Genomic DNA, 23,977 nt, shown 5'->3' with positions numbered 1-23,977 from the left:
TGCGGCAAACACCTGTGTGTAACTTCTTAATCATCATAAGCCGCGAAAGCTTTAATCAGAAAATAATTTCAAATGTTCACCGCTTGACATTTTGCATTGTCATTCTGTAATACCATTTTAGGAAGGCGAATTTACATCCACATATTACCCTGCGAGCCACCTAAAGGGGTGCTTGGCAGGGGGTGATCCATCAACAACATGCATCCTCTAACATGTCTGCTATATATGACACATATGCTAAATAATTAATCCATAACCTACTCATGAAGGCAATTTCGTATGAAGGAAGAACAAGTCAAACATGCTGTTAGAAATATTAAGGAAATTCACAAACATGCAGAAACGAATACACAAGCCATACTACCAGCCAACTAGCCTCTTTCTTAGTCTTGACGATGGCGTCATAGTCTCATATCGGTCGCGGAAGAAAAGACATTCTAAATCTACCTGTTCCAGAGTCTATCTCTCTTATTCTATTTTTATGATGCGATTCGGAATGGTAGATGAGGAGTTATCCCCGCCGCCAATAAAGCCGACAAAAAAATTCGACCCTCCCAGGATTCGAACCCGGAATCTTCTGATCCGTAGTCAGACGCGTTATCCGTTGCGACTTTAATGTAAGAACAAAATTTAAGAGCAAAAGAGTGACAGGCGAACACCACTGCAAACTAAATAAATATAGATAGAAATATGAGACACAATATCACTGCATGCCGCGGGCATGCCCTAGGACAGAGGTCTCCAAACTTTTCAATGTAAGGGCCACATTATATACCTCCCACATTTGTGCAGGCCGAAGGAATAAAATAATAATTTATCAAAACAAATCAGTGCCAGTAATTTAATTTCTTCCAAACTTAGAGTATGAACATGGAAAAATTTTAAAAAATATTTCGTAGGAAAACAATCAAGGTAAACTAATAGATTCCTGCCTTAAGTTACATGCAACCAAATTAATGTGACAAATGATACTGTCGTTTTGACTTCAAAGTTACATTAAAATCAGGTTCCAGATTAGATGAGCCGATTATAAGAATTGCAAGTAAACACACAGGCATTAGCGGATTTAGGGGGGTTCCCCCCCACCCCAGACGCTTAAAAAACAGATGAGTTTTGAAAACAAGTATTCATATATGTTATATTTTAATATTAAAGTTATTAATACTTACATAATTAACATTAAGGGTATATTTCGTAGATTAATTATTGCATGTTTTTTTTCATCGCAAATATGAGAAGACCGTTTTCCTGTCAGACCCTGCACCCCCCCAGAAAAAATCCTGGATCCGCCCTTGCACACAGGGATTTGTTTGCCGGGCGGGGTTGTGGCCCGTGGGCAATAGTTTGGAGACCCCTGCCCTAGTGCGTGATTCAGTAAACAAATTCGGTATGCACTACTTAATTTTTACTTCATTTTCCTTATTTCTTATTTTGGGAGTGGGGAGTAATGGGCCTTTACTCATACGCGCCCCTCAGCCAGATTCCTCTCTTCCAGTCGGTCGGGCAGAAATGGCAGTCATGAAAGAGGAGAACTGACAGGTCATAAATTAACGCATCGGACCGTAGCGATGGAGAACATGCACTTCCGTCGATCTAACTCTTTCCAACAACGCCCTTGGTGGCCACTTTTTGCCCTAAAACTCTCGCAAAGAGTGCCGAAAAAAAATAGAACCACGGCCAAGAGACGACCAAGGCCGCGATAAGCCACACACATACAAAGAGTTCACCCTGAAGAGTGTTGCGTATTTTTTCTCCGAACACGTCGGCGGAAACAAAGTCAGTCCGTTCATCGTTCAACCCGCAGCGGCAACGCGCGTCCATCCCTTCCATTTATTCATCAATTTTTTTCTTCCCCTCAATATTTTGGGCACCACGGTCTCCGAAAGGTCGCGGTCACCAGGACTTGTAACATCTTCGCTCCGTTCCAACGCCAAACGACAAAGGAGGCGATTATGTGAGTCGGAATATACAACCGGAAGAGTGGATGAAGGCTTGAGGAAAAACATTCCGATTTTCATCTTTAGAAATGAACCGCCCTCTATGCCGCATCGCCACCAAAATAAAAAAGGAAGCCTGCAGTTCTTCGGCCGCTCTGAAATGACACGGCGACACAAGTCTCCTGGCTTGGACTTCGAGAACACAAACATCAATCTCGTTCAATTCTAAGTTTGCTAGGGCAATTGAGGGCGACTGAAATATCAAACTGGTTCGTAGAATGGCACGATGCCATTCTACGCCCTTTTTCCAGCACCGTCATCTAGATGCGTTCCTCTCAATGAAAAAATACAGAATATTAAAAAACAAAAGCAGTTTATTATATCATAGGATTTTTATAAACTCGCTTCGCTGTTTGTCATCTTGTCCGGGTCAAATCTTGCAACTCAATTTCAACCCACTTTCCGATTAGCTATCAAGCTTAAAATCTCAGGATAAATCACAACCAGATGACAATGCAGTATTCTGACACTCTTATTATGATTTTACCTGTAGTTCGATTGTTATTCAGAATTTAAAATTAAATACGGATATTTTAAATACGTACACGGAAGTTTTCGACACTTTGTGTCATTTTCAAGGGCTTGAAAATGACACGAAGTATCGAAGCCATGGTCGGTTAATTGTTAAATTAAAATAGTGTGGATGTTACCATTTGTGTTTTAATCGTGGATATAGCATTATTTCACAAAATTAAGCCTGAAACAATTTTATACGTTTAATCCCCATGGATGGTGTAGCGCAAGATGGATGTTGGAAGTGGTTCACCTCCCGCCATACACCTCCGTAGGTGGCTTGCAGGGTAATATGTAGAAGTAGAAATACAGTGTGTCCCAAAAAGAATGACCCGATTTTAACCTGTAATAATATTGAAACAAATGTCACCAGGCAAGGGAAATAGCGCCAGATGTGATCTGCATTGTTTAGAGTTTTAGAAAAATCCCCTGAATGTCACTACGAGCGCTGATGTGGAGCGTGCAACCCTTAGACCATTGGTCTAACAATAAGGTGCAGCCAGTCTCGCTGAAGATGACGTACCGGACCGCGAGACCAGGCTTTACACTCTTGGTCTCCTAGGTCCCCTGACATATCACCATGCGATTTTTTTTTCATTTTGGGAAATGTTAAACAGCGTGTTTACGTTCCTCCCTTACCTCGTGACATTGATGAACTAAAAACAAGAATATCAGCTGCTGTAGCTTCGGCGACAGAAGACACCTTATGCTCAGTTTGGGATGAATTCAGCTATCGGCTAGATGTCGTCCGCGCAGCCAATGGAGGACATATTAAACATTTATGATGGGTTTTTATAAACTTTTGTCATTTGTGGGTAATTTAGTATGCAATATGTTGATGTTAAGCCCTTATTTCTAATAAATACTCTTATTTAAAATCAGGTCATTCTTTTTGGGACACAATGTATTTTAATTGTTGTCCGGAATGACATACTGCTAAGGAATACACAGACTACATCTCTTTCTGGGGCTTCATTCCAATGAAACAAGCATAAAAATATTCTGTAATAGCTTGCCACACCGAAGGGGCTCGTAACAGGATAGTTAGCTATTTCTGCGGTATGTAAACCAATGATTAACTAATGGCCTGGTATCAGAACATACTCCGCGCTTTCTACAGCTTATTTCCAATGAAAAAAGTGAAAAAAATATTTTATTACCGCTATCAAAAATAAATGGTCTCCCGAAATTCGTTCAATGGTTTTAGGCTCAACTGTGGAAGTTAATACTCGAAAATAAAAAGGAGACTTCGTTGATTTCCACAGATTTATTTCGTCCGTACGACATGTTTCGAACCATAGAGGTCATTATCAAGTACAACAAATTTGAATGATAAGCAAGTATACATACTCCTCCAGAGGAGTATATATGTTTGCTTACTTTTGTTTTAAACATGCCATACGGACAAAATAAATCTGAGGAAATCAACGAAGGCTTCTTTTCATTTTCGAGTGAACGAATTTTGGGAGGCCATTTATTTTTGATCCTCCCGAAAGACTACCTACTGGGTTATTCTCCGGAGATGTAAAGCAACCGAATCTTTTCATCCTAATTACTGAGAGCACTTACGATGATAATTATTCTCTCCGAAGCGAGTGCATTAATGGTTACGACAAAATAAATAATAAAATCCGCTTGCAAGGGATATTCACGCTAAACCTATAAATAAGAGTCTTAATTAACGAGCAACCACAGTTGAGAAAGGGAAAAAATACGCCATATAATGTTAAGAGCGAATAAAAAACCCATTCCACTGGCCGTTATCTGCAGTAAATGTTAATCGGAATGTGAAAACAGTCGTGCAAACAAAGGTGGCAGAAATATGGTAAGTTGATGTCTTCGGCAATATAATAAATTATCAACCAAAAAATTAACAAAAACTTCTCGCATTCTCAATAAATCAATGCAAACTTAGTGATATTGACCCAATCACTTGATGTAAACAAAAGCCGCCATTTTAGTTACGTAAGGGGTCCCTCTGGTACCTCACTCCCCTTTATCCAACTGACATCTAAGGTCTCCATCGATTGGCTCACTCCTCAACAGTCAAATGATATAATTCCCAGGTGCGGATATGTTTTTTTCAAGACGACAACGAAGTGTTTTCTCTGAAATTAATTTGAATTATTAATTTTAAGCCAAGGAATTTCCCTAAACAACTCCATTGCAAGCGTAAGTACAAGCTGATGACATGAGGTAAGGATCAGGGATGAGTTAAGGTTTAAAGGTTAGCAGGATGCATTCAACTCGCGGGCGCTCAAAGCTTTTAGCCGCCAAATGCAGGCTAAATCAAGGGTGTGGAGGTTGAGGGCGGAGTATTTGGGGGCGGAGGGATGCAATAGCAGAAACCTTGAAAACAGAGTTGAAGAGTGAAATGATTTCAAACGCAAGGCCAACCGGAGATAAGCTCACGAGCAACTTTGACGTGGTCACAGTGGTATCTTGTCGTTCGAGCACATTAATTTTGCTTCCCAATTTACAATCTTCATTGCTGAATCGATCGAACCATTACAATGGCGTAGCAAGGGGGAGGTCCGGGGGGTCCAGACTCCCCCTCCTCGTAATATAGAAACACAATCACTTTGCTTCATGGAAGAAAACAAAATATTGAAAATTCATTAATTTACAAAATATTTCTTCGTCAAATGAAGTTTTTTCTTAAAAGAAATGTTAAAAATAGTTTAAAAATGAGTACTCTGTTTTAAAAAAAAATTGCCCCTAATTTTGACCCCCCCCCCCCAAACACGATTAAAATCAAACGAAAGGCACACACAGCAAAGTAATCATAAGCCAATTTCTTCCGAGATACATGCAAAGTAATTATGGTTTGCCTGGAATAAGCAATAAATAAATTATCCCCTTTTCTATGTTATAAAATCTAGTTATTTATTTATTTCATCGCACGAAGTGATTATGTCATGTATAGGCGTTCCGAGCAATGACACATTTCAAATGTATTAGGTAAGGTAAGCCTGTTGTTTTCTTCCATGAGGTGGGATCAAACAAGATGACAACCCGCTTCACGTTAGCTGGAGTCCTCATTCCGCTGATCATCTTCGGCTTATTAGCGACGGAGGTCCAGGCGGCCGTTCGCAGGGTTCCCGGAGGACCAGGGGCTGGTCGGAGGCGGATGACCACGCCGGCCCCACAGAGGCCGGCAGTGGGGCCACCCGAGCCGCTTCCCGTCCAGCCCCCGGGAGCCACTCAACCAATCCGCCGGAGGATCCCCATTCTGCCTCCGGCCGAGCGATGGGACAAGATAGCGAAGCAGCAAGGGTGAGCAAGGAGTCCACAGATGAACTCCAAGGCTAGGGGAGGGCACATGGACATGTGCATCAAGGTTGTGACAAAATACGTGGATGCGCCAAGAAACAGAAAAATATTTTCCGTAATTCTTCTCAAGTTGTCTTCAAGATAATTTTGATCTCAGTGTTAAATACAAGGCTTATTTAAGGCCTGCATTGGTATTCAAAGAGTCCGAGAGTCACATTTAAAATGTTTTTCGATAAAATACCAGATTGATTTGTCAAGTTATTTTAAACCTTATTTTATGAAAACATGGTATGGCGCGGAGCGAAGGTGTGGCTTGACTTGCCTGTACAAGTAATCTACAAAGGGTACATTGTTGTATTGGAAAAAAATAGTTGCATAGGAGCATAGGTCCCAAATAAACCTATAATATGAGATTTAAAAAAAACACGCTTTTCCCAAAAACTGCTGATTAAGTTTTTTTTATAAATGAGCGTATAAGAGTTTCATAGTTAAGTAAAAATAGACACCCACACTTTATTCTCCAAGTGATGTAAATCTTATTTTCTATTTTAACGGCATTTTTTCACTGATTTTGAAAACGCTTCTTTTTATCTTTTTTATTTCCTTTTCAGCAAGAAGATAAATGAATTTTTAAATAATTTTTAATCCATTTTAATGATATTTTCATTATTCTTAAAAGAGGCCATTAAGGCTACCGATAACTTCCTCGTATAAAAAGTACGAAATTGCAAGGCTTAAAATGATGCAAGACGCGTAAAGTCAATTTGTAAACAACAATAAGGAAAAAAATTACCTATTCCACGATTTGAATCTGAATAATCTGTTTGCTAGGCAGACACGTTTACCGTTGCGCCACACGAGGAATGAAATAACTAATACTTACTCTTAGAGATCATTTCAAATATTGACTGTCAAAAATTGTGGCTAATATTGCCTGTGAAGACGTAGAAATTGTGTAAGTATGCGTTTTCATCTGGTTATTCTGATTATATTTTCATCTGAAAATTTCAAGCAATGAAAAAGCAAATTGCAAGCAATTTTCATTTCAAAATTTCAACAATGGAAAGTGGGTTACAAATCAATTACAATATTCTACCTGATACTACAAAATCCAAACATGTTCGAATTTATTAATTCTACTTGAAAATAGAAAAACTCGCCTATGGGTCAATCCATTGCAAATCACCCATGCAATGTTGCTCAACATTTTTTATTTTCCTGAAATTTTTATCATTATCATATCAAGATATCGGAATGATTAAAAAAAGTGTGTTCATCATGAACTTAAGAACTTAACGTCTTAAGAACTTTAAACATTATTTAAAATTTTCTATCATAAAAGACAGTCAAAATTTTTCTGTAAAAACTCGGGAAAAATTTGTCAATGCTAACTTTTTAACACTAAATTTTTATGAAGAGAACGAGACTCACAAATAAAATGTTATTTTCGAGTTGAATGCATAAAGAAACTACTTGCAGTATAAGTTTTAATACTTAGAATGCAGTCCTTTCTTTCTAGAGCTTGTCAAACAATGCCGAAAGCCTATTAACGACGATTTTCGAAGGTCATTATCTAAAAAGGTACAGAATGAAAAAAGGTGAAAATTTAACAGAATGTTCTTTGTACACATAAAAATATCTCACAAAAAATCATGACTGAGAGTCAACTACATTTAGAGTAATGAAGCAGTGAATTTTGGTAAAAACGCAACCATTATATACGCTCCTGTAGCGCAAACAAGGGCTCGTGCAGAGCTAGTTAGCACTCAAGGGCTTGATAAGTTTTATCTAAAACATTAAAATTAGATTTAATACTGTATTTTTTCAATGGTTTCCAAAAGTTATTTTCATGCTGAACACACTGGTTTTTAATTATTCTGATGTCTTTCAAAATAGCTTCTAAATTGAACTTTATGCACACCACGTTTTTCATCCAAATTTGCCCAGCCGCCCTTTTAAAAATGGCTGCCAAAAAAGCATGGTTTGTAATTTTTTAAAAAATAGTTATGTGAATGTCTACTTGTAGGGAGCTAATGATAAAAAAATTAGAAAATTAAAAAATGTCGGACAGCAAATTTTATTTACATTGGGTGATTGGAAATGGAATGACCCTCATGCAGGTCTCGGATTCTGAACGTTTTGCTCACATTCAAGATACGCGAAGCGAAACAGCAGTCAGCTTCCATCTGTGGAATTCTCTGCATACCCAATGGGATCCAGCTCAGCCAATTCCCTCGCGTTCTCATCAAGGTCAGGCGTTCCGGATGCGAAATAAAAAAAGCCAGCACTAATGCAAATGATATAAAGATGAGTGTTCTATTTTGGGCGAAGCAAAAATGTAAGGTCAGTTTAGGCGGTGATAAATAAAGAACACGCTAGTTGAGAGCGATTGAACTTCCAACCGTGAAGGAAAAAAGCAGATGAAAAAGCAAAAGAAAATGAAGGATGGATCTCAGTTAGAATCTTTTTAAACGAGTGAATGGGCCTTCTTAAATTTTTACTTGCTTTTAGAATGGACTTGGAAACTAAGGCAATCAGGGTAAATCAGTTATTTTAACCCCGATAATTCCCCTAACTCTGGTGTAGCTGGGTATGAGCCGAGCAACTGAAGCTACAGCCGCCACAATACGCGTTCATCCGCTGTGGTATAGTATCTTGAGTGACCTCCGCTTTTTCTCAAGCCAGTTAAGTCTTCCGACGCCCACACTTTCGTCTCGTGAAGCACTTAGGCTCAATGGGATCCCTTGTGTGAAAGACTTCGGACACTCCACAGAGCTGCGCCAAGAAGCATAGAGGATCTCTTAACGGAACCCGATATCTTCGCTACCACAAGCGGTGATGTGAAATATTGCAGGAAAATACACTTTGCGTTCTCATCAGCTCATCACTCTCTGCTTCAGCAGGGAAAAAGAAAAATTAATGATAGCCAGGCATCAATAACTGAGGGTTTCATGACCCGAGAATAGAATATTTATGCCTAGCAGAAATACTCCGTTATTTACGTTTTCATTTGTACACACTTATTTAAATATAAGATATCTAGAGGTTTCCTTATTTAAATGAGTTCTGATCGCACACAGATCCTTCCTATTACCGATACTTCTGAGGAATATTTTCCAGAGTACTCAGGAGACCCAATTCGACAAATATTCCGAAAAGTGTCCTGACACACTCGATCGATTTCTATGGGTTCCATGGAGCAAAAAACTATACAAATCCTGCTAAAAAAATATGATAAACATACGGAAAAAGAAAGGTCAATTTACAAAAAATAATTAATACTGATAGATTAAATAAAACAAAATAATTTGGATTTTAACATTGGAAAGGATGACGAAAATTTGATAGGGGAGGATAGAGAATTCAAAAACTTGAAAGCTGCGGTACAGAAAGAACTGAAGATGATGTTAGTACGGGCTAGGGGAATGGGCAAATTAAGTGGCATCTTCATCTCGGCGGCTTACTCAAAAAATGAAGAACGTGATGGTCTTACTAAGTGAAAAAATACCCAGATCTCATAATGAGGTGGAGATGTAGTGCAAAAAGGATGGTGTGCCCTGTACTATCTACAAAGATAGTCTCGGTGTCATTGTAGGATAGATTTACACGGGTCACGAAATTGCACAATCTGGCGTGTGTACAAAAGCGCAGTCCAAAAAGCATTTCGTGTAAAGCGGTGAATTGCTAGAACGCACGCGAGAATGCATGGAAATGAGATGGTAAAATAGCTCATGTTCAAATTTCAATCGTTAATTCGCGTAATCGCATGCCATAATGAGAAATTAATGCAGTTCTAACCTGTGCAAACACGTGCCCGCGTAAAATGGCCTATAGAAAAGAACTTATGGTATCCTGAAGTAATGCAACCCACTCGTCATATAGGCCGTGGACAGGAAATTTTCAAGGGAGTGGAGGGTTGGATTGCAGGGGCTACGTTAGATAGAAACCCAATCACATGTCTGGGTTTAAGTCTCTATAAAAAAAAAACCCTCCCCCCTGCTGCCCAGGCCCCTTCCCTCGCTTTCAATTGATGCACATATGATGAATGAAAATAGACACATACTGTTACCATCTCTCTCCTGTCAATGGGTAGTGGTATAGCTCTAATTAATTTATTGATTTGTGTTCTCATTACTGTATTGATTTGAATTAGTAAAGATCCAGCGAAATTCCCTATCTAGTCCAAAAAAATCAACAAAAACTAATAGGGGACAATTATGGATTTGGTAGGTAATATTTGATTGAAGTTCTCAGTATGAATTCCGGAAATTCAGTTTAAAAACACTGTCCTTGATGCATAACACACGTTATATACGTAGTATAATACAAGAATCACAAGACTATTCTCATAAACGGAATGGATTGAGGTGTAACTTGTTGGAACTGAATGCTTGAGAAAAATAAAATACAAATCCTTTGCCCACACAAGATAATTTAATCCACTGACCGAGTTTTGCTTAATTTTTATGACCATTTTCAACATGTGAAACATGCAAAGTATTTTTACTTTATTTCACATCAAATATTCTTGTTTTAATCAACCATGGGCAATGAGAGGAACTCACAAGTGTTTACATTGCTCCTTATCTTGCATAAATACTACACGTAATTTTTTTACTTTTCAATATGAGAGGTGTGAAATTTGGCAGCAACTATATATTTTCAAATACATGCACTTTATGTAAGAGTATTACTATGAGCTTGCCTGCATCAATTTCAAGAATAGCCAACATTTCCTCTCCTCTGCCAGACACATTGTCAAGGATAATAATCTCATTGAGGCGAGTGCTAACGAGAAACAAAAAGCAAATTAGTCCTAACAAGGTCTCCAGCATAAGAATAGGAACATGACCATTGTTACAATTGAAACAGGGAAGCCCAAAATAACTCTCTTTTACATACGGACACCTCAGGCAAAGTTTTAACTCTCTTACATTCTGCACACTATAGAACAATAAAAATTAAAATTGCACTTTTAGACAATTATTTTAATGCATAAAATATGCATATTCATGTACAGTACATATTAAAATAATAGTGGAAAAGAGATATTATTATTTTTTATTATAATATAAAAAGCTTTCACGACTGCCTGGATCACTTGAATTTACTATGTTCTCTCTTTATGGGTAGCGTACCACAAAAACAATATTTATTTCCAGATAATGACTTCTTTTGACCATTGGGTATGAACATATTTTTAATTTCATGAAAGACCTCACACTTGTCCTCGAGAGGAAATAGTAGATGATCCAGAAATACACTACCACAGAGCATGGACGGGCGGAGGTCTGTGCGGAAGACGAACGTAAGTTAAAAGTTTTTTGCACTTGATTGACACATATCATCACAAAAGGTTTTACTGCCTGTCCATCATTATTGGGATGTGCAAAGACTACAAGGCTTGTTCAGAGTGATTGCAAGATTTCAGAATTTCCAATACTTCTAACACTTAAAGTTATTAAATACAATTGGATTTTCACTGGTACCTACTAAATATGTGCTTGGGATAGAAACCATGAGGGCATTACTTAGATTGAAATTTTTAAGGAATTTTAAACATTTAACTACAGCTATTGCAAACATTTTGCAGATAAATTGGCCAGTGTCAGTTTTTGCACATCCATTGAGGACCTCTGTATTGACTAAATATCAGCATGCAATAGTTTCATCTATAATCACCTGCAGAGATTTTATTCTACATATATCATATAATTTTTGTATGGCCTTCTTATTTGGACCAAAATCAGCTTAAAAAAAATCTTCAGCAGAAATCCCTTCAAAAACATAGAATAAATTTTTCTACTGTTGCTAATCTCAATTAAGAATCATAAACTCAATTCAAAAATAACTCCATACTCAATCAATCATCCATTTTTCAGGGCAGTCAAAATAGATTGCTGTTTTGGATATGCAAGGATGCCTGGAGCTACAGGATGCCCCTTGGGTAATATTACTTTTAAATTACAAACTGTGGCAAAAAAAATTAAAGGAGATCACTTGGATATCCAGTGCCCACAAATGGTACACTAATTGCATCCAGAATGTGAGCCAGGGGCATATGAAAGCAAAGACCATATGCTTAACACACATCAAATGACTTTAAAAAATTGGTTAGTTCACTCCGACACAAAATCACAATTTATTAAAAGAGTCAGGTAGATGCAGGGCCAGATTTTCCTATAGGCTTACTAGGCTTCAGCCAAGGGCCTCTACATCAAGAGGGGCCAACACTCAAACTGCTAGCAAAATTAAAATTACACTATTCTAATAACAACATTTTTAATTTAACATATTGACATGTATCACAATAATGACGTATTTTAATATCTCTCATGTAATTTACAAACTTAAAAATGGGAGGTGAAAAGGTCTCATGAGTGAAATAGCCTCTTTTCGTCTTAATCTGGCCCCAGATAGATGGAATGGAAAGATAAGTCCCAACAAAGAAAAAATCTACCCCTTGCAGCCATAATCTTGTAAATTTAAAATAAGAAAACGCAGAAGATGGCGCCTACTTTATACGTGTTGGTAACCGCATTAAACCAATACATGGATGAAGTAACTTTGTACGGAGTCACACGCTCAAATGCAAAGTTATCAAGGATGAAATTCAGCATGAAAAAATCATTTTCTGAGCCAGGATTCAAACCCTGATCTCTCAATTACCGGTCAGGTAGGCTACCAGTTACACCATTACACCATTTTTTATAAGACGAATCTCAGACTTAGTTAACCATACAAGGTGTTGACATCTTAAGCCCACACTAACTAAGCACAACCTCCATCTCCAGTGCCATAGTGTGGAACTGAAACATCAACACCTTCTCGGTAAACCCAGACTGAGATTCACATTGGAAGAATATGGTTCGGTGGAGTAACTGGTTACCTTAATGGCAATCAGGAAATCTAGGTCCAAACCCCGGCTATGCCAAATGATTTTTTTAATGGCGAATTTCATCCTTGGTGTATACAATCATGCTACTTTTATCTTGAGCCTCACATTCCTAGCTTGAAAATTTCAGCATAGCACTCTGTCATATCAAATGTTTTAATGAATAAATATTGGGTTGATTCTATTCCTTAACAGCAAAACCACTGACATCAATGATGACCACTGCAAAGCTGGCAGGTGCTGGAGCATTTGTCGACCTTAACGAGATCACTGGCTTGAAGGATGCAATCTCAGGGGCCAGTTACCATGCTCTCACCCTACTCGCTCCCACTGATCGGGTAAATACCTCCAGATTGACTAATATTATTACCCACCTCCTATCACCATGCAGACTACTGTCTGATTAGTCAAAGATGAGTCCATGGCTGAATTAAGCCTACCTCAACTTCTCATCACCTTAAATCAACATTGATAACTATCAGATATAGTGATCATAAAAAATAATGTGGAACACAGTGATGCTTTCTGGAGCTTTGGCATATTAATTAAAAGTTCACTTGGTATTTTCCATGAATTTTGACTATTATACATGCACATACTCAATTAGTGGAGTAACAAGAGAGGGGATAGAAAACCCATCTGAACCCTCTCAGAACAATCATCTCACCTATCTATCATGATACTTCACCTTCATAAAAACAACAAATGGACTTGTAACTTCCTGTAATACATATTAAATGCAGCCATGTTTTTCAAAAATATGTCCATAAGGCAAAATATCATGTATTATTACCTTGTGTCATATGCTATTCAATTTGATCCATCTCACTGCCCCCCAAAGCTAAACCCCAGTTACAACACAGCCTGCGTTGGTAAGTCATCAAGTATAAGTAATTGGATTACCGACTTGTAATGATTACTTTTGCAGTATTTGTATGCATTTGTAATGATTACTTTTACGAAATGAAACTTTTACTTGTATTTACTCCTTATGGTGAAAAAAGAATTGTTACTATCGTTATAATTGTTACTTGCTCGTAGTCGACAATTACTTTACTGATTTCATTGATTTACCTAGGCCCATTGATAACTTCGAATCCCCAAGTACCATAATTTGCTTGTTTGGGTTCAGCCACCTATATGCTATTGTCTACTTTTGATGGGTACAAAATATGACACCTCTTGTATTGTTACAGGCAGTGGCGTAACTAGGAATATGCTTTGAAGGGATGACTAGGGATATGCCTATGATGGGATGGCCTAGGGTGGCGACGAGGGGTGGGTAGGGAGAGGGGTCAACGGCAAATTTTTGAAAAATCACAAATATATTTTACATCATTTTGGCACTAATTTTTAACTTTAAGCCACTGGAGTTATTAGATGTCAAAACTATACAATAGCCTTAAATATTTTTTAAACAGTGAGGCTTTGTGGGGGAGGATCTACCACCTCATTCCCCCATATTTACACCACAGGTTACAGGAGTTATAATTTCATGTATCACAAGCAAAATGGCTACTTTGGGAATTTCTATGACTCAATTTCTCCATATTTTTACTCCAACATTTGACCATTGCCAGGTGATCTCCAGAGTGGACAATCATACAAGAAGTACATAATTGTACCTGTAACTTTAATTTTATTGATTACTTTTTAAAATAAGTAATTTGCACTCATTATTAATTAATTTTTTATGATGTAACTGTAATTGAGCCCAGTTACTTTATCTCGGTATCTACTTTTACTAACACTGGCCACTGTACCCAATGATAGCAAAGATAACTTGGTTGAGAAACTTGATAGCAGGCACTTTGGGAGAAATTTCAACAACTATTCTCGCAAAAAGTCAAAATACCCAAGTTTGAAGTCTGATATCTCAGTAACTACAGTACCTATTGGTTGTAATGAAGTAAATTGAAAATTAAAGGAAATATATTTCCATGCATTCCGAGTATCACCAGAATCTCATCCTTGCATAAAAAATTTTTGAAGTTCCACTTTGAACTTTAGCTTTTCAAGTACCACTCAATTTATTGAAATGAGTTTCAAAACAATGAAGCACCAGATTCTTCCTAAGAATATATCAGAGGAAAAACTTTGCAATCATTGCATGAGCACCAGCATTTGCTGCTAAAGAAAACTTCGCTTTTTACATGTATTGTTTCAAGATTTACAGAAAGCTTAAGAGGACTGTCTAATGCACATGTAAAATTTGTGAGAATTTATGTAAATTTATTTCTTTAATCTGAAATTACAATATTTTTTTACTAGTAAAACATGATAAACTTATGACCCAATGAATATCTGACACTTCTTTTCCTTCTAACATTAAATCAAGGCCATGGAGCAAGTTCCAGAGGACATTTTGGAGTCATTCAAAAGCAAAGGACAACAAAACCTGACAAATTATCGTGAGGGACCACCATCCTTACTGTTCCACATGCTCGCTGGTCGGGTTGATCTCAAATCTTTGCCCTCAAATTCACTCATCCCCTCCCTATTTGCAGATCAACCAATACGCTTCAACGTTTTTCCTAATGGAGTAAGTACGACATGATTCATCCTAAGTGACCAACCATTTAATAACAGTCATCCCCACACCCAATGCCGTTGAAGCTCTGAAAACTGAAACTGAAGGGGCCAACATTTTGGCATTTCTAGATAGAGGGGGTCACATTAATGTGGTTAATTCTACTTCTTTTTCTTGACCTCAATTATATAATAATAAAACGTTATTCATTATTAATGTGGTTGCCCAGATTAGCATTTTTGAATGGATATTTGTATAATTCTTTTTCAAGTCTTCCAAGGATTTCAACCGGGTTTAATATTTAAACAGCACCAACAGTTGCACGGACAACTCATTCATCTTTGTCAGATTGTATGCCAGTCATCTATTGGAATATTTATCCAATGGATGAAGTGCTGTCATACAGTGCCCTCCATAAACCACTCAAGCAGGATTTGGGCAACAAACCTCTGCATTGCCAGAGACCCACAGGGTAGAAAACCAACAATCTAGCTGCCACACCAACCCCTTCCCCTATCCTGTATTCTACTAACATGACTTCAAAATTATCTACTGTTAATTATTCCTTTTCCAATTAAATTATTAACATGCAGCACTGCTTGAAATTATTTCCTTTCCAACACACAAATTGCGGATGATTCCTACTAGTATTCTACTAGAAAGACTTATAGGGTGGAATTACCAAATACGTACATTTTGCTTCTTAAGTTACAACTGCTGCAACATGGTGGCACTTAAAATTTTTAGCATCAGTCGATGCAGTAAGAAATTATCATATGTTACAAAAATGCAAATTTTTACAGCAATAGAGTTATAATTAGTCTCTTTGTAATAGTTTTCTACTTAATGAATCCTTTTGAGATTAGAACTGTAAATTTCACCTGTGAGAGAGATTGCTGGTAATCAAATATGTATTGAAATTAAACACAAGTTTTAAATATTGGAAAAACAAAGCCAGCTTTCTTAGGATATGTCGTGGAACATAACTAATGGTAATGATAGACTGAGATATCATATTGTCCACAATTATTAACCGAGTACGACACATGTTTCGATTGTTATACAGTGTTAGGGAGTCAGTTTCTTTAGTACCAGAGGATGATAGCATAGCAATCGAAACACCTGTTGTACTCGGTTAATAAATTGTGGACAATACGGTACCTCCATCTATCATTATAATTATTGGTCAAACAAACTATTTTTGTGTAATATGCCATGTTCTATTTAAACATTAGCACTAGTAAATGCCTGACAGATGAGTCTGCCTGAGTCAGTGCCTGAAATGAACTAAAAATTATCTTCCAAATCAGTGGGTTGACGAACTATGTTAGTGCATGACGAAAGCATTGAATACCTCTCACAAACCATTTGTTAAAATGGTTGTTCCTTTGCAGCTCATCACTGCCGACTGTGTTCCAATCGTTCAAGGCTCCCTCGAATCCCTTGAGGGTGTGGTCCACACCATTCAATCGCCCTTGCATTCATTACTCACCAAAGGAGATCAAGTGGGCGGCTTCAGTCAGGTCCCATCAAGGCTCTCCTCCATCGTGGACACGGTTGCAAGGCATCCAAACCTTCGACGATTCTCCGCTGTGCTCTCACATGCCCAACGCACTGCTGCATCACCGCTGCTGTCCCACTCTCAGCTGCACGTGCGCCAAGGATCGATGCCAGCCGCTATAAAACCAATCACATTACTCGCACCGACCAATGATGCATTTGATGTCCTCCCAGTTGAATTCCTTCAGTCTGTGCTTTACAACCAAGAGGCACTAACAGGTGGGTATCTCGTGATTATAAACAAGCACTTTGTAATTTTTGGCACCCTCCTGTTCCAAAACTCACAGATTTTAAAGTCAGAATACCAACATTGACCAGTCAACTTGATTTCGATGATGTCTCATTTAACAGCATAATAAACACTGTCTTGAGTAAACATAATAATGATTTAAATGAATATAATTTAATCTGGTAAGATTCAATTCAATCTCAAAGGGTAAGGATTAAAATTTCAGAATTTATTCGTCATATTCCACATCCCCACATCTCCCAGTAGTCCTCCACCTGCATAGCTGGCACTGTCTGGCCATGGCCATCCACCACCCTACAAAGGGGTCCAGCACGGGCCTGATGTCATAGACTTTTAGACCATAACTAAGGCTATGGTAATGGCTTCTCTGTGCTAGATACTCGAAAATGAGGTTCTAAAATGCATAAAATCAATCCAGGGGAATAAATCTAAATTGCGGAAATTTCTTTTAATCTCTTCATCATAATGAATTTCCAAAAGGTGACCTTACAGACAATATCTCAGATAGCTTTTCTTCAGCCTGGATTCAGTGCTGTAGCTGCTGGATTCAGGGCCGGTACGGCGTACGCCCTAAAATCCAACCTTGCTATAAGCGTACCGGTTAAACTACCTTTATAAATTTGTAAAAAATAGCCCTACTGTAAATTGTCCAATGGATTTCAGAAAGAACAAATTGGAAATGGTAATTTACTTGTTCAGAGTTATCTTGTGGCACAACTTGGAACTAATATAAGCGTTGGAGATTGACATTTCAATTGCGGTCAGATGTATGATACATGTTCAGCTGTTGGCCAACTTTGGTGAGTAACACCTGAATTTTTTACCCCGACTACATCACTACCTGGATCACATGAAAAATCCATGTAGCCTTCCAAGATGCTCTACTCCAGGAAAACACCAGAGATCGCTTTGCATATTCACGCAGTTTTGACCCCAAAAATGAATACATCACATAAAAGCCACAAATATAGATCATTTATTGCAAAATATAAACAGAAGGCATTGGTTCATAAATGATTAAGAAGCCAGATTAATTAAAATGCTTAAGTATATTTACAGATTTCTCACTGATATTTTCATGGTCCCCTCGACAAAACTGAAAACATGAGTTAGTATTTCCATATTTAATACGTAAATGTTTGTTACAAAGACTTTTCATACTAAAATGGACGACTAATCACTGCTATTACTTTTTGAGCATTAAGCTTTCCACTAAGGTAGAAAGCACCTTTAGTTTCCTTGATCTAAAGGTCTAAATTGGTTCTTTCAGCTCTGATATCAAATCACATCATTGACGGAGTAATGTGCTCAGCCATCATTGGAGTTGGAGGGGGTGCTCCAGGTCCAAGACCAGGGGTTGGCCCCGCGGCAGGCGTTGGGCCTGCTGGGAGACCTCTGCGGAAACCTCAACACATGCTTAAGACTGTTGTAGGAAACGTTTTCCATGCAACATGTGAACACAAAGCCAGCAACGAAAGTGATATCAGTCATTCAGATTTCAGCACAGCAGATGCCATGAATGCTACCATTGATCACACAAACGAGACTGAAGAAAAAATTCATCACGATGTGAAATCGAAACATTCTGCAGATAAGACCAAGGGTTCAAATGTTTACATGATTGGCGATGCAGTCATCTTGAAGTCGGATATAATGGCCTTAGATGGAGTGATTCATGTCATTGATCGTGTCCTTGTGCCGAAAAGAGGTCAGTTCTGTGAAAACACCCCAAAATTAAAGAAACTCTTATCACTGAAATACTAGGGAAATTGATTAAAACTGCTAATTTTGTACATACAACTTACGGGATAGATCAATAAGTAATGCATAGCCATTAATTTAGGGTAAGGTTAAATGGCGATTGTATTTTTCTATACACAAATTATAGGCATTTCTTCCTTCTATGAATAGCCAACTCAAAATAATATTGAACTAAAACATTTCATTCGATGAGCCAAGCTAAAACCAACACTCTATCTTAAACCTTCAGAAATGTGTAGTTGATATGTTATTACATCCAAAAATATCATAAGTTTCTGTTAGAGTGCACGTGACTGCTGATAGAGGAATTTTTTCATCAAAGCAATTGTGATTATTGAGAAGTACCTCTCATTTTTATATTTCCAAGAAATTGTTTCATGAATTAAAGGACTTATTAAAATTAGGCTCATAAAACATCTTTACTATTTCAGCTCGGTCTCTATCTCAGATAGCAACAGAGATGGGTCTGACCATCTTGCTATCACTACTGCCAAATACTGGCCTACAATCAGCCCTGGTCGGAAGAGGATCCTTAACACTCTTTGCACCATCTGATGACGCCTTTAAAGGTATTGTATTTAGTCAAGTCATAGCATAGAATGGCATCCAAATTAGAAATGGTCACAATTATGAGATTGATGCATAGAAACATGTCTCTTTTAGATAAAGTGTTCTTGGATTCCTAACCCATTGAGAGAATACATAATGTCTAATTTTTTTAGACATGTCACTTTCGTATCTTCCTAGAATGATCATCAGGACATGAATGATCAATGAAATACCTAGAAGCATTAGACATAATGAACTCTCTCACATGGTTGGAAACCGGAGAGAACTTTACCCAGCCAGGAAAGAACTGGATCATATCTCTCCTGGCCCTAGGTAACCAGTGTGATGGGGAGAAATTTCATTTAAGATACATAGTTGGCAACAGCTACAAGGGAAAAAACAAAAAATATCATATACACTGCAAACATTAACATAATGATACTTCATAGCTTCTAAATACTACAAGCCACATCTGAGTCTGAGTGGGCATTACATAAATACATATATTGATATTAATAAATATATTAATATTAATAGATATATTAATAATATAGTTTAATTTTTTGATTAGTTCAAAAATAAAATAAAATAAAATGGTCTTCTTTTTTCTCTACAGCACTTCCAAAAGACACCCTCGATTACTATTATAGAAATCCTCAAGAGACAAGGATTTTGCTTCTGAGCCACATGACATCAGGAAGATATTTATCTAGCAATCTCATTGATAACCAGATCATGCACTCTCGATATCCAGGAAGAGATATGAGAGTTAGGGTATACAGAGGAGTAAGTACTGGTGAAACATCAGCAAATGAACTTTTACACTGACATTAATGCTTAGCTTATGGACCATCAGGGGAGATTCTACAGTCCTAAAAAAGTCCTTGTGGACTCTGGTGGCCAGCTATAACAAATTAGATGGCACACAAAACCTCTCCATGAAAAACTCCATACATTTGCCAGCTTTCAAGGTGACCAGTGAAACCATATCAGAGTCAATTGATCTTGGATAAACCAGCATCCATTTTTATATACAGTTCACCCTCGCTTTACAAAATTAGTCTATTCTAAATATCTTTCGGTATAGTGAATTCCATTGTATGCTGAATTGGCATCATTTCTGGATGAGGAATCAGATTAAAGAGAAAATAAGCATGTGAAGGCCCTTTTATATTAAAAATGTGTTTTCTTAGCAAATAAGGCAAAGGATTGTATAATTGATGAAATTGTGCAAATGGAAACAAAATTGGAGTATGTAATTAGAAATACAAATATCAGCTCAGGGGTTGAATGCTAAATGCCTTGTAAGTCAAACCCATCATAAAGGGTCTATTGCATAGATTTGGCAGTCTCTCAAGCCCGCTTTTATTTTAATCTCTTGTAATGAATGAAATTATTATCATCAACCAAATATCCTCGCTTCCAGACCAAAATGGTGGAAGATGGAAAAATAATTCATTCTGATGAAGAAGGTAGCAATGGAGTGCTTCACGTGGTGGATCAAGTCCTCATCCCAGCTGAGGAAAGTATTGTGAGCTACCTTACAAATCAAGGAAATTACACCCACTTCCTGGAGGCACTATCTAAGGTATACTTACAGGAACCATTAAGTTTGAGTTACGAATTTGAGACGAAATTTATAGATGAAGTTTGGAGTTAAACCCGTAAAAATTTGTTTTGATTCAACTTATATTAGTACATACTAAACATTATCTTCCCAAAAGAGTTGTACTGAGGCTTGCTACCTTCTCTTGGAAAGAAGAAAAACAGTAAGCTTACTACCAAGTTGATGCTTGGGATGAGTCAGACCTTTCTGCTGGGTTTGTCACCAGCAATTGAAGTTGCAACTTTGCCCGTCAATTTTTTTCCCTCTCATTCTCATCTCCAATACAAAGTGGACATCTTAACAAAGGATGAGCAAACATCAAAATAGAACTAAGCATTTACTTTCTAAAAATTTCACTTCAATAATCATCAAGAGTGCACAGCTGCAAAGCCTTGAGTGCTTTTAAATTTTCTGTAAGTCTTGAAATAACAAATATTTGTAGTGTTCTTAAGCAATAATTTATGGCGCTTAATTCAATTATTACTAAGTTCTTCTTAGAGGCATGTATATATAAGACTCCATTCCTTCATTTTATGAAACCTCACGTCAATACATTGAGGAATTCCCAAGAAATTGACATTCATGCAGTATAGCAACTGTTTTCAGATCATCCAATATATGTAGTATGTTTTCTCATACAAAGCCAGGTAAAAGAATTGCTAATGTAAATATGTATTTTTATGATATTAAAGAAACATTTACAGATTATTTCATAAAAGCTGATTAGGTAGCTACCGATATACAATACTTCCAACTCTAGTATCTTGACTTTTAGCATGGACATTAAGTGACAGCATCAATCAATCGGATGGACTGGGGTGTCCTCTACACAGGTCCCTTGGTATTATCATAAAGTCATCAATTGAAAAATTTACTATCATGTTATATTTTTGCAGACAACACCACCATTGATAGATTTGATAGATTCCTCAGCAATGGAGAAACAAAACCACAGTGAGGGTTTGAAAGACCACCATTTCACAGTTTTTGCTGTGGCAGACGATGATATGAATTGGGAAAATGATTACATCGTTTCATCAAGTGAACCATACTCCCTACCAGATGATGCCAAAATAAATAATGTAAGTAGTAAGAGCAGTAGCAGACTAATTCTTAGAGTGAGGGAACGTTTTTATATGTTTTGCACACTGACTGCGGCATTTACGCAAAATTTTTATTGCAACCTGGATATCTTGCACTTTCTCTGACCATAAAGATTGCCGAAGGGCTTCATTCTACCAGACCAGCCCTCATGGCAGGGGAGCCTCCTGCACAGGGGGTCTCTTCTGCACTGGCTGGCAGCTAAAATTGTGAACTCCCATAGCCCAAGGGTTAAGGAGGGGCAGCCCCCACAATTTTTCAGAAAATTTGAAAAGATTGTCATCTTTAAGGCTCTCATACGAAATTTTTCATTGAACACCTTTAAAAACAATGTTTAAAAAAGTGGATGAATTTCTATAAGCCACTTAAGTGCAACACCCCAGATCAGTCATATCACTACCATTTTCTTAAATAATTGATTCTGTCATTAGCTATTTACTATCCATGCATGCTTCCTTTGCTGATGCAATTTTCTTCCTAATGTCCTGACCACTGCACCCAGTTTTGCTCTAGTGAGACGCACAAAAATTTGAAATGCTCCTTCTGCTCAAGTTTGCTACCACCTACTATTACCTTAAGCCTTATTCATTGCCCTTGATGCTTTACAAATTATGGCTCAATATTACAGCTAAAAGTTTGCATATGAAAAAGTGATTACATGCTGAGACTGCAATTGCTGCGATTGGTGATGATTCTTCCAATTTCACAAATTTTACAGATCATGCGAAACCACATCATACCAAGTGTTGTGTGGACTAAGGTTGTCGAGAGAAATGGGTTCTACCCCTTGCAAACATTGGATAATGGAGAAAGTGAGGACGGACCAGGACGTTCTGTGATGCTAAGACGTGTGGCCAATGGGGAGACCGTCACAGCTGGCAATGCTGTCGTGATTGATGAAGATGGAGAGAATGGAGTTCAGCAGAGCAACATCATATGCACAAATGGAGTGGTTCACAGAGTTAAAGGACTCATTCATACTCCCAATCCATATCAAAGCACAAGTGGTTGAGCTCAAATGGCTGAGTTTACTGTGGCTTAACAGATAATAATTTGGGAAGAACAAACATTTCCCACTATGAATAACATTGGACCATTAGAATCAAGAGCCTTTTTTAACAAGCAGTTAAATCTCTCCTTAAAGGAATTTTTTTGGTAGGCATGCCAAAGAAATTATGCATCATGTATTCTTGTTTCAAAAACAAGATATTCATTATCATTAATTAAACTATAATCATTGATTAATTCATTGTCACTGCATATGGTCACAAGCAACATAATTTTATCAAAATATTTAAGCAAGTCATAATGTTTTTTTCCCATTTATTGCTGCCTCAAACTTATTCACTTTATTTCTAAATAAAATTCATAGCACAGAAAGAAAATTATAAGGGAAATGATTGGTGAAGAGGAGAGGTTGAAAAAGATTCCATATTCATGTAGTAATTTATACCCAAGCTGAACTGAAAATGTAAAAACTGAATCACAACAATAAAATCTATTTATAAGACCAACATAATAGTCTATATCAAACCCCAAAATCTAAGGTTATTACCCATGAAAATGTTTTCAATCATAAAAAAATCATCATTTCCAACTTATATTCATAAAATATCCCTGATGCTCTAAGATTGCATGGTTTATTCAATAGCATTGGGTGCAATGCTGCTGCCTCTATGCTCAATGGAGTGCGGTCGGGGTCAAATGAGGATGAGAATTGGTTGGGTGCCGATACAAGTAAAAGGGGCAAGTTTCTGCCTGTACTCGGAAAGGAGGGAGTGTAGTTTCCTTTTTCGTTAATCAATTCTCCAAGGAATTAAGAGTTCCCTCAGGTCGGCTTGGTATCAAATTCACAACCTCCCAATGGCTAATGTCATCATCAGGAAGGATAAAAGGAGGAAAGGAAACGCAAAAAAAGATAACCTAAATTTGGATACTCTTG

General features: G+C 37.5%; 1 protein-coding gene across 4 annotated transcripts in view; it reads left to right on the top strand.

Annotated features, from left to right (window-relative positions):
* LOC124167968 (transforming growth factor-beta-induced protein ig-h3-like) overlaps nucleotides 1–23,549 on the top strand; it is a 29,171-nt gene extending 5,622 nt beyond the window's left edge. For 2 of the 4 annotated variants that reach the window (XM_046546042.1, XM_046546040.1), the window contains 12 exons: nucleotides 5,506–5,786; nucleotides 10,999–11,091; nucleotides 11,666–11,730; nucleotides 12,874–13,016; nucleotides 15,017–15,220; nucleotides 16,603–16,987; nucleotides 18,289–18,726; nucleotides 19,211–19,348; nucleotides 19,945–20,114; nucleotides 20,755–20,916; nucleotides 21,831–22,016; nucleotides 22,754–23,549. In XM_046546042.1, coding sequence (XP_046401998.1) covers nucleotides 5,518–5,786; nucleotides 10,999–11,091; nucleotides 11,666–11,730; nucleotides 12,874–13,016; nucleotides 15,017–15,220; nucleotides 16,603–16,987; nucleotides 18,289–18,726; nucleotides 19,211–19,348; nucleotides 19,945–20,114; nucleotides 20,755–20,916; nucleotides 21,831–22,016; nucleotides 22,754–23,047 — 2,547 coding nt within the window. In that variant the 5' untranslated portion in view covers nucleotides 5,506–5,517 and the 3' untranslated portion in view covers nucleotides 23,048–23,549. Of the gene's footprint in view, nucleotides 1–5,502; nucleotides 5,787–10,998; nucleotides 11,092–11,665; nucleotides 11,731–12,873; nucleotides 13,017–15,016; nucleotides 15,221–16,602; nucleotides 16,988–18,288; nucleotides 18,727–19,210; nucleotides 19,349–19,944; nucleotides 20,115–20,754; nucleotides 20,917–21,830; nucleotides 22,017–22,753 lie in introns of all 4 variants that reach the window. The other 2 variants (XM_046546041.1, XM_046546039.1) reach the window with 1 other exon arrangement.
* Nucleotides 23,550–23,977: the final 428 nt, after the last annotated feature.

The sequence above is a fragment of the Ischnura elegans genome, chromosome 11 (genome assembly GCF_921293095.1).
Source record: "Ischnura elegans chromosome 11, ioIscEleg1.1, whole genome shotgun sequence".
Classification (NCBI taxonomy): domain Eukaryota; kingdom Metazoa; phylum Arthropoda; class Insecta; order Odonata; family Coenagrionidae; genus Ischnura; species Ischnura elegans.
This window is presented reverse-complemented; position numbering and strand designations above follow the sequence as displayed.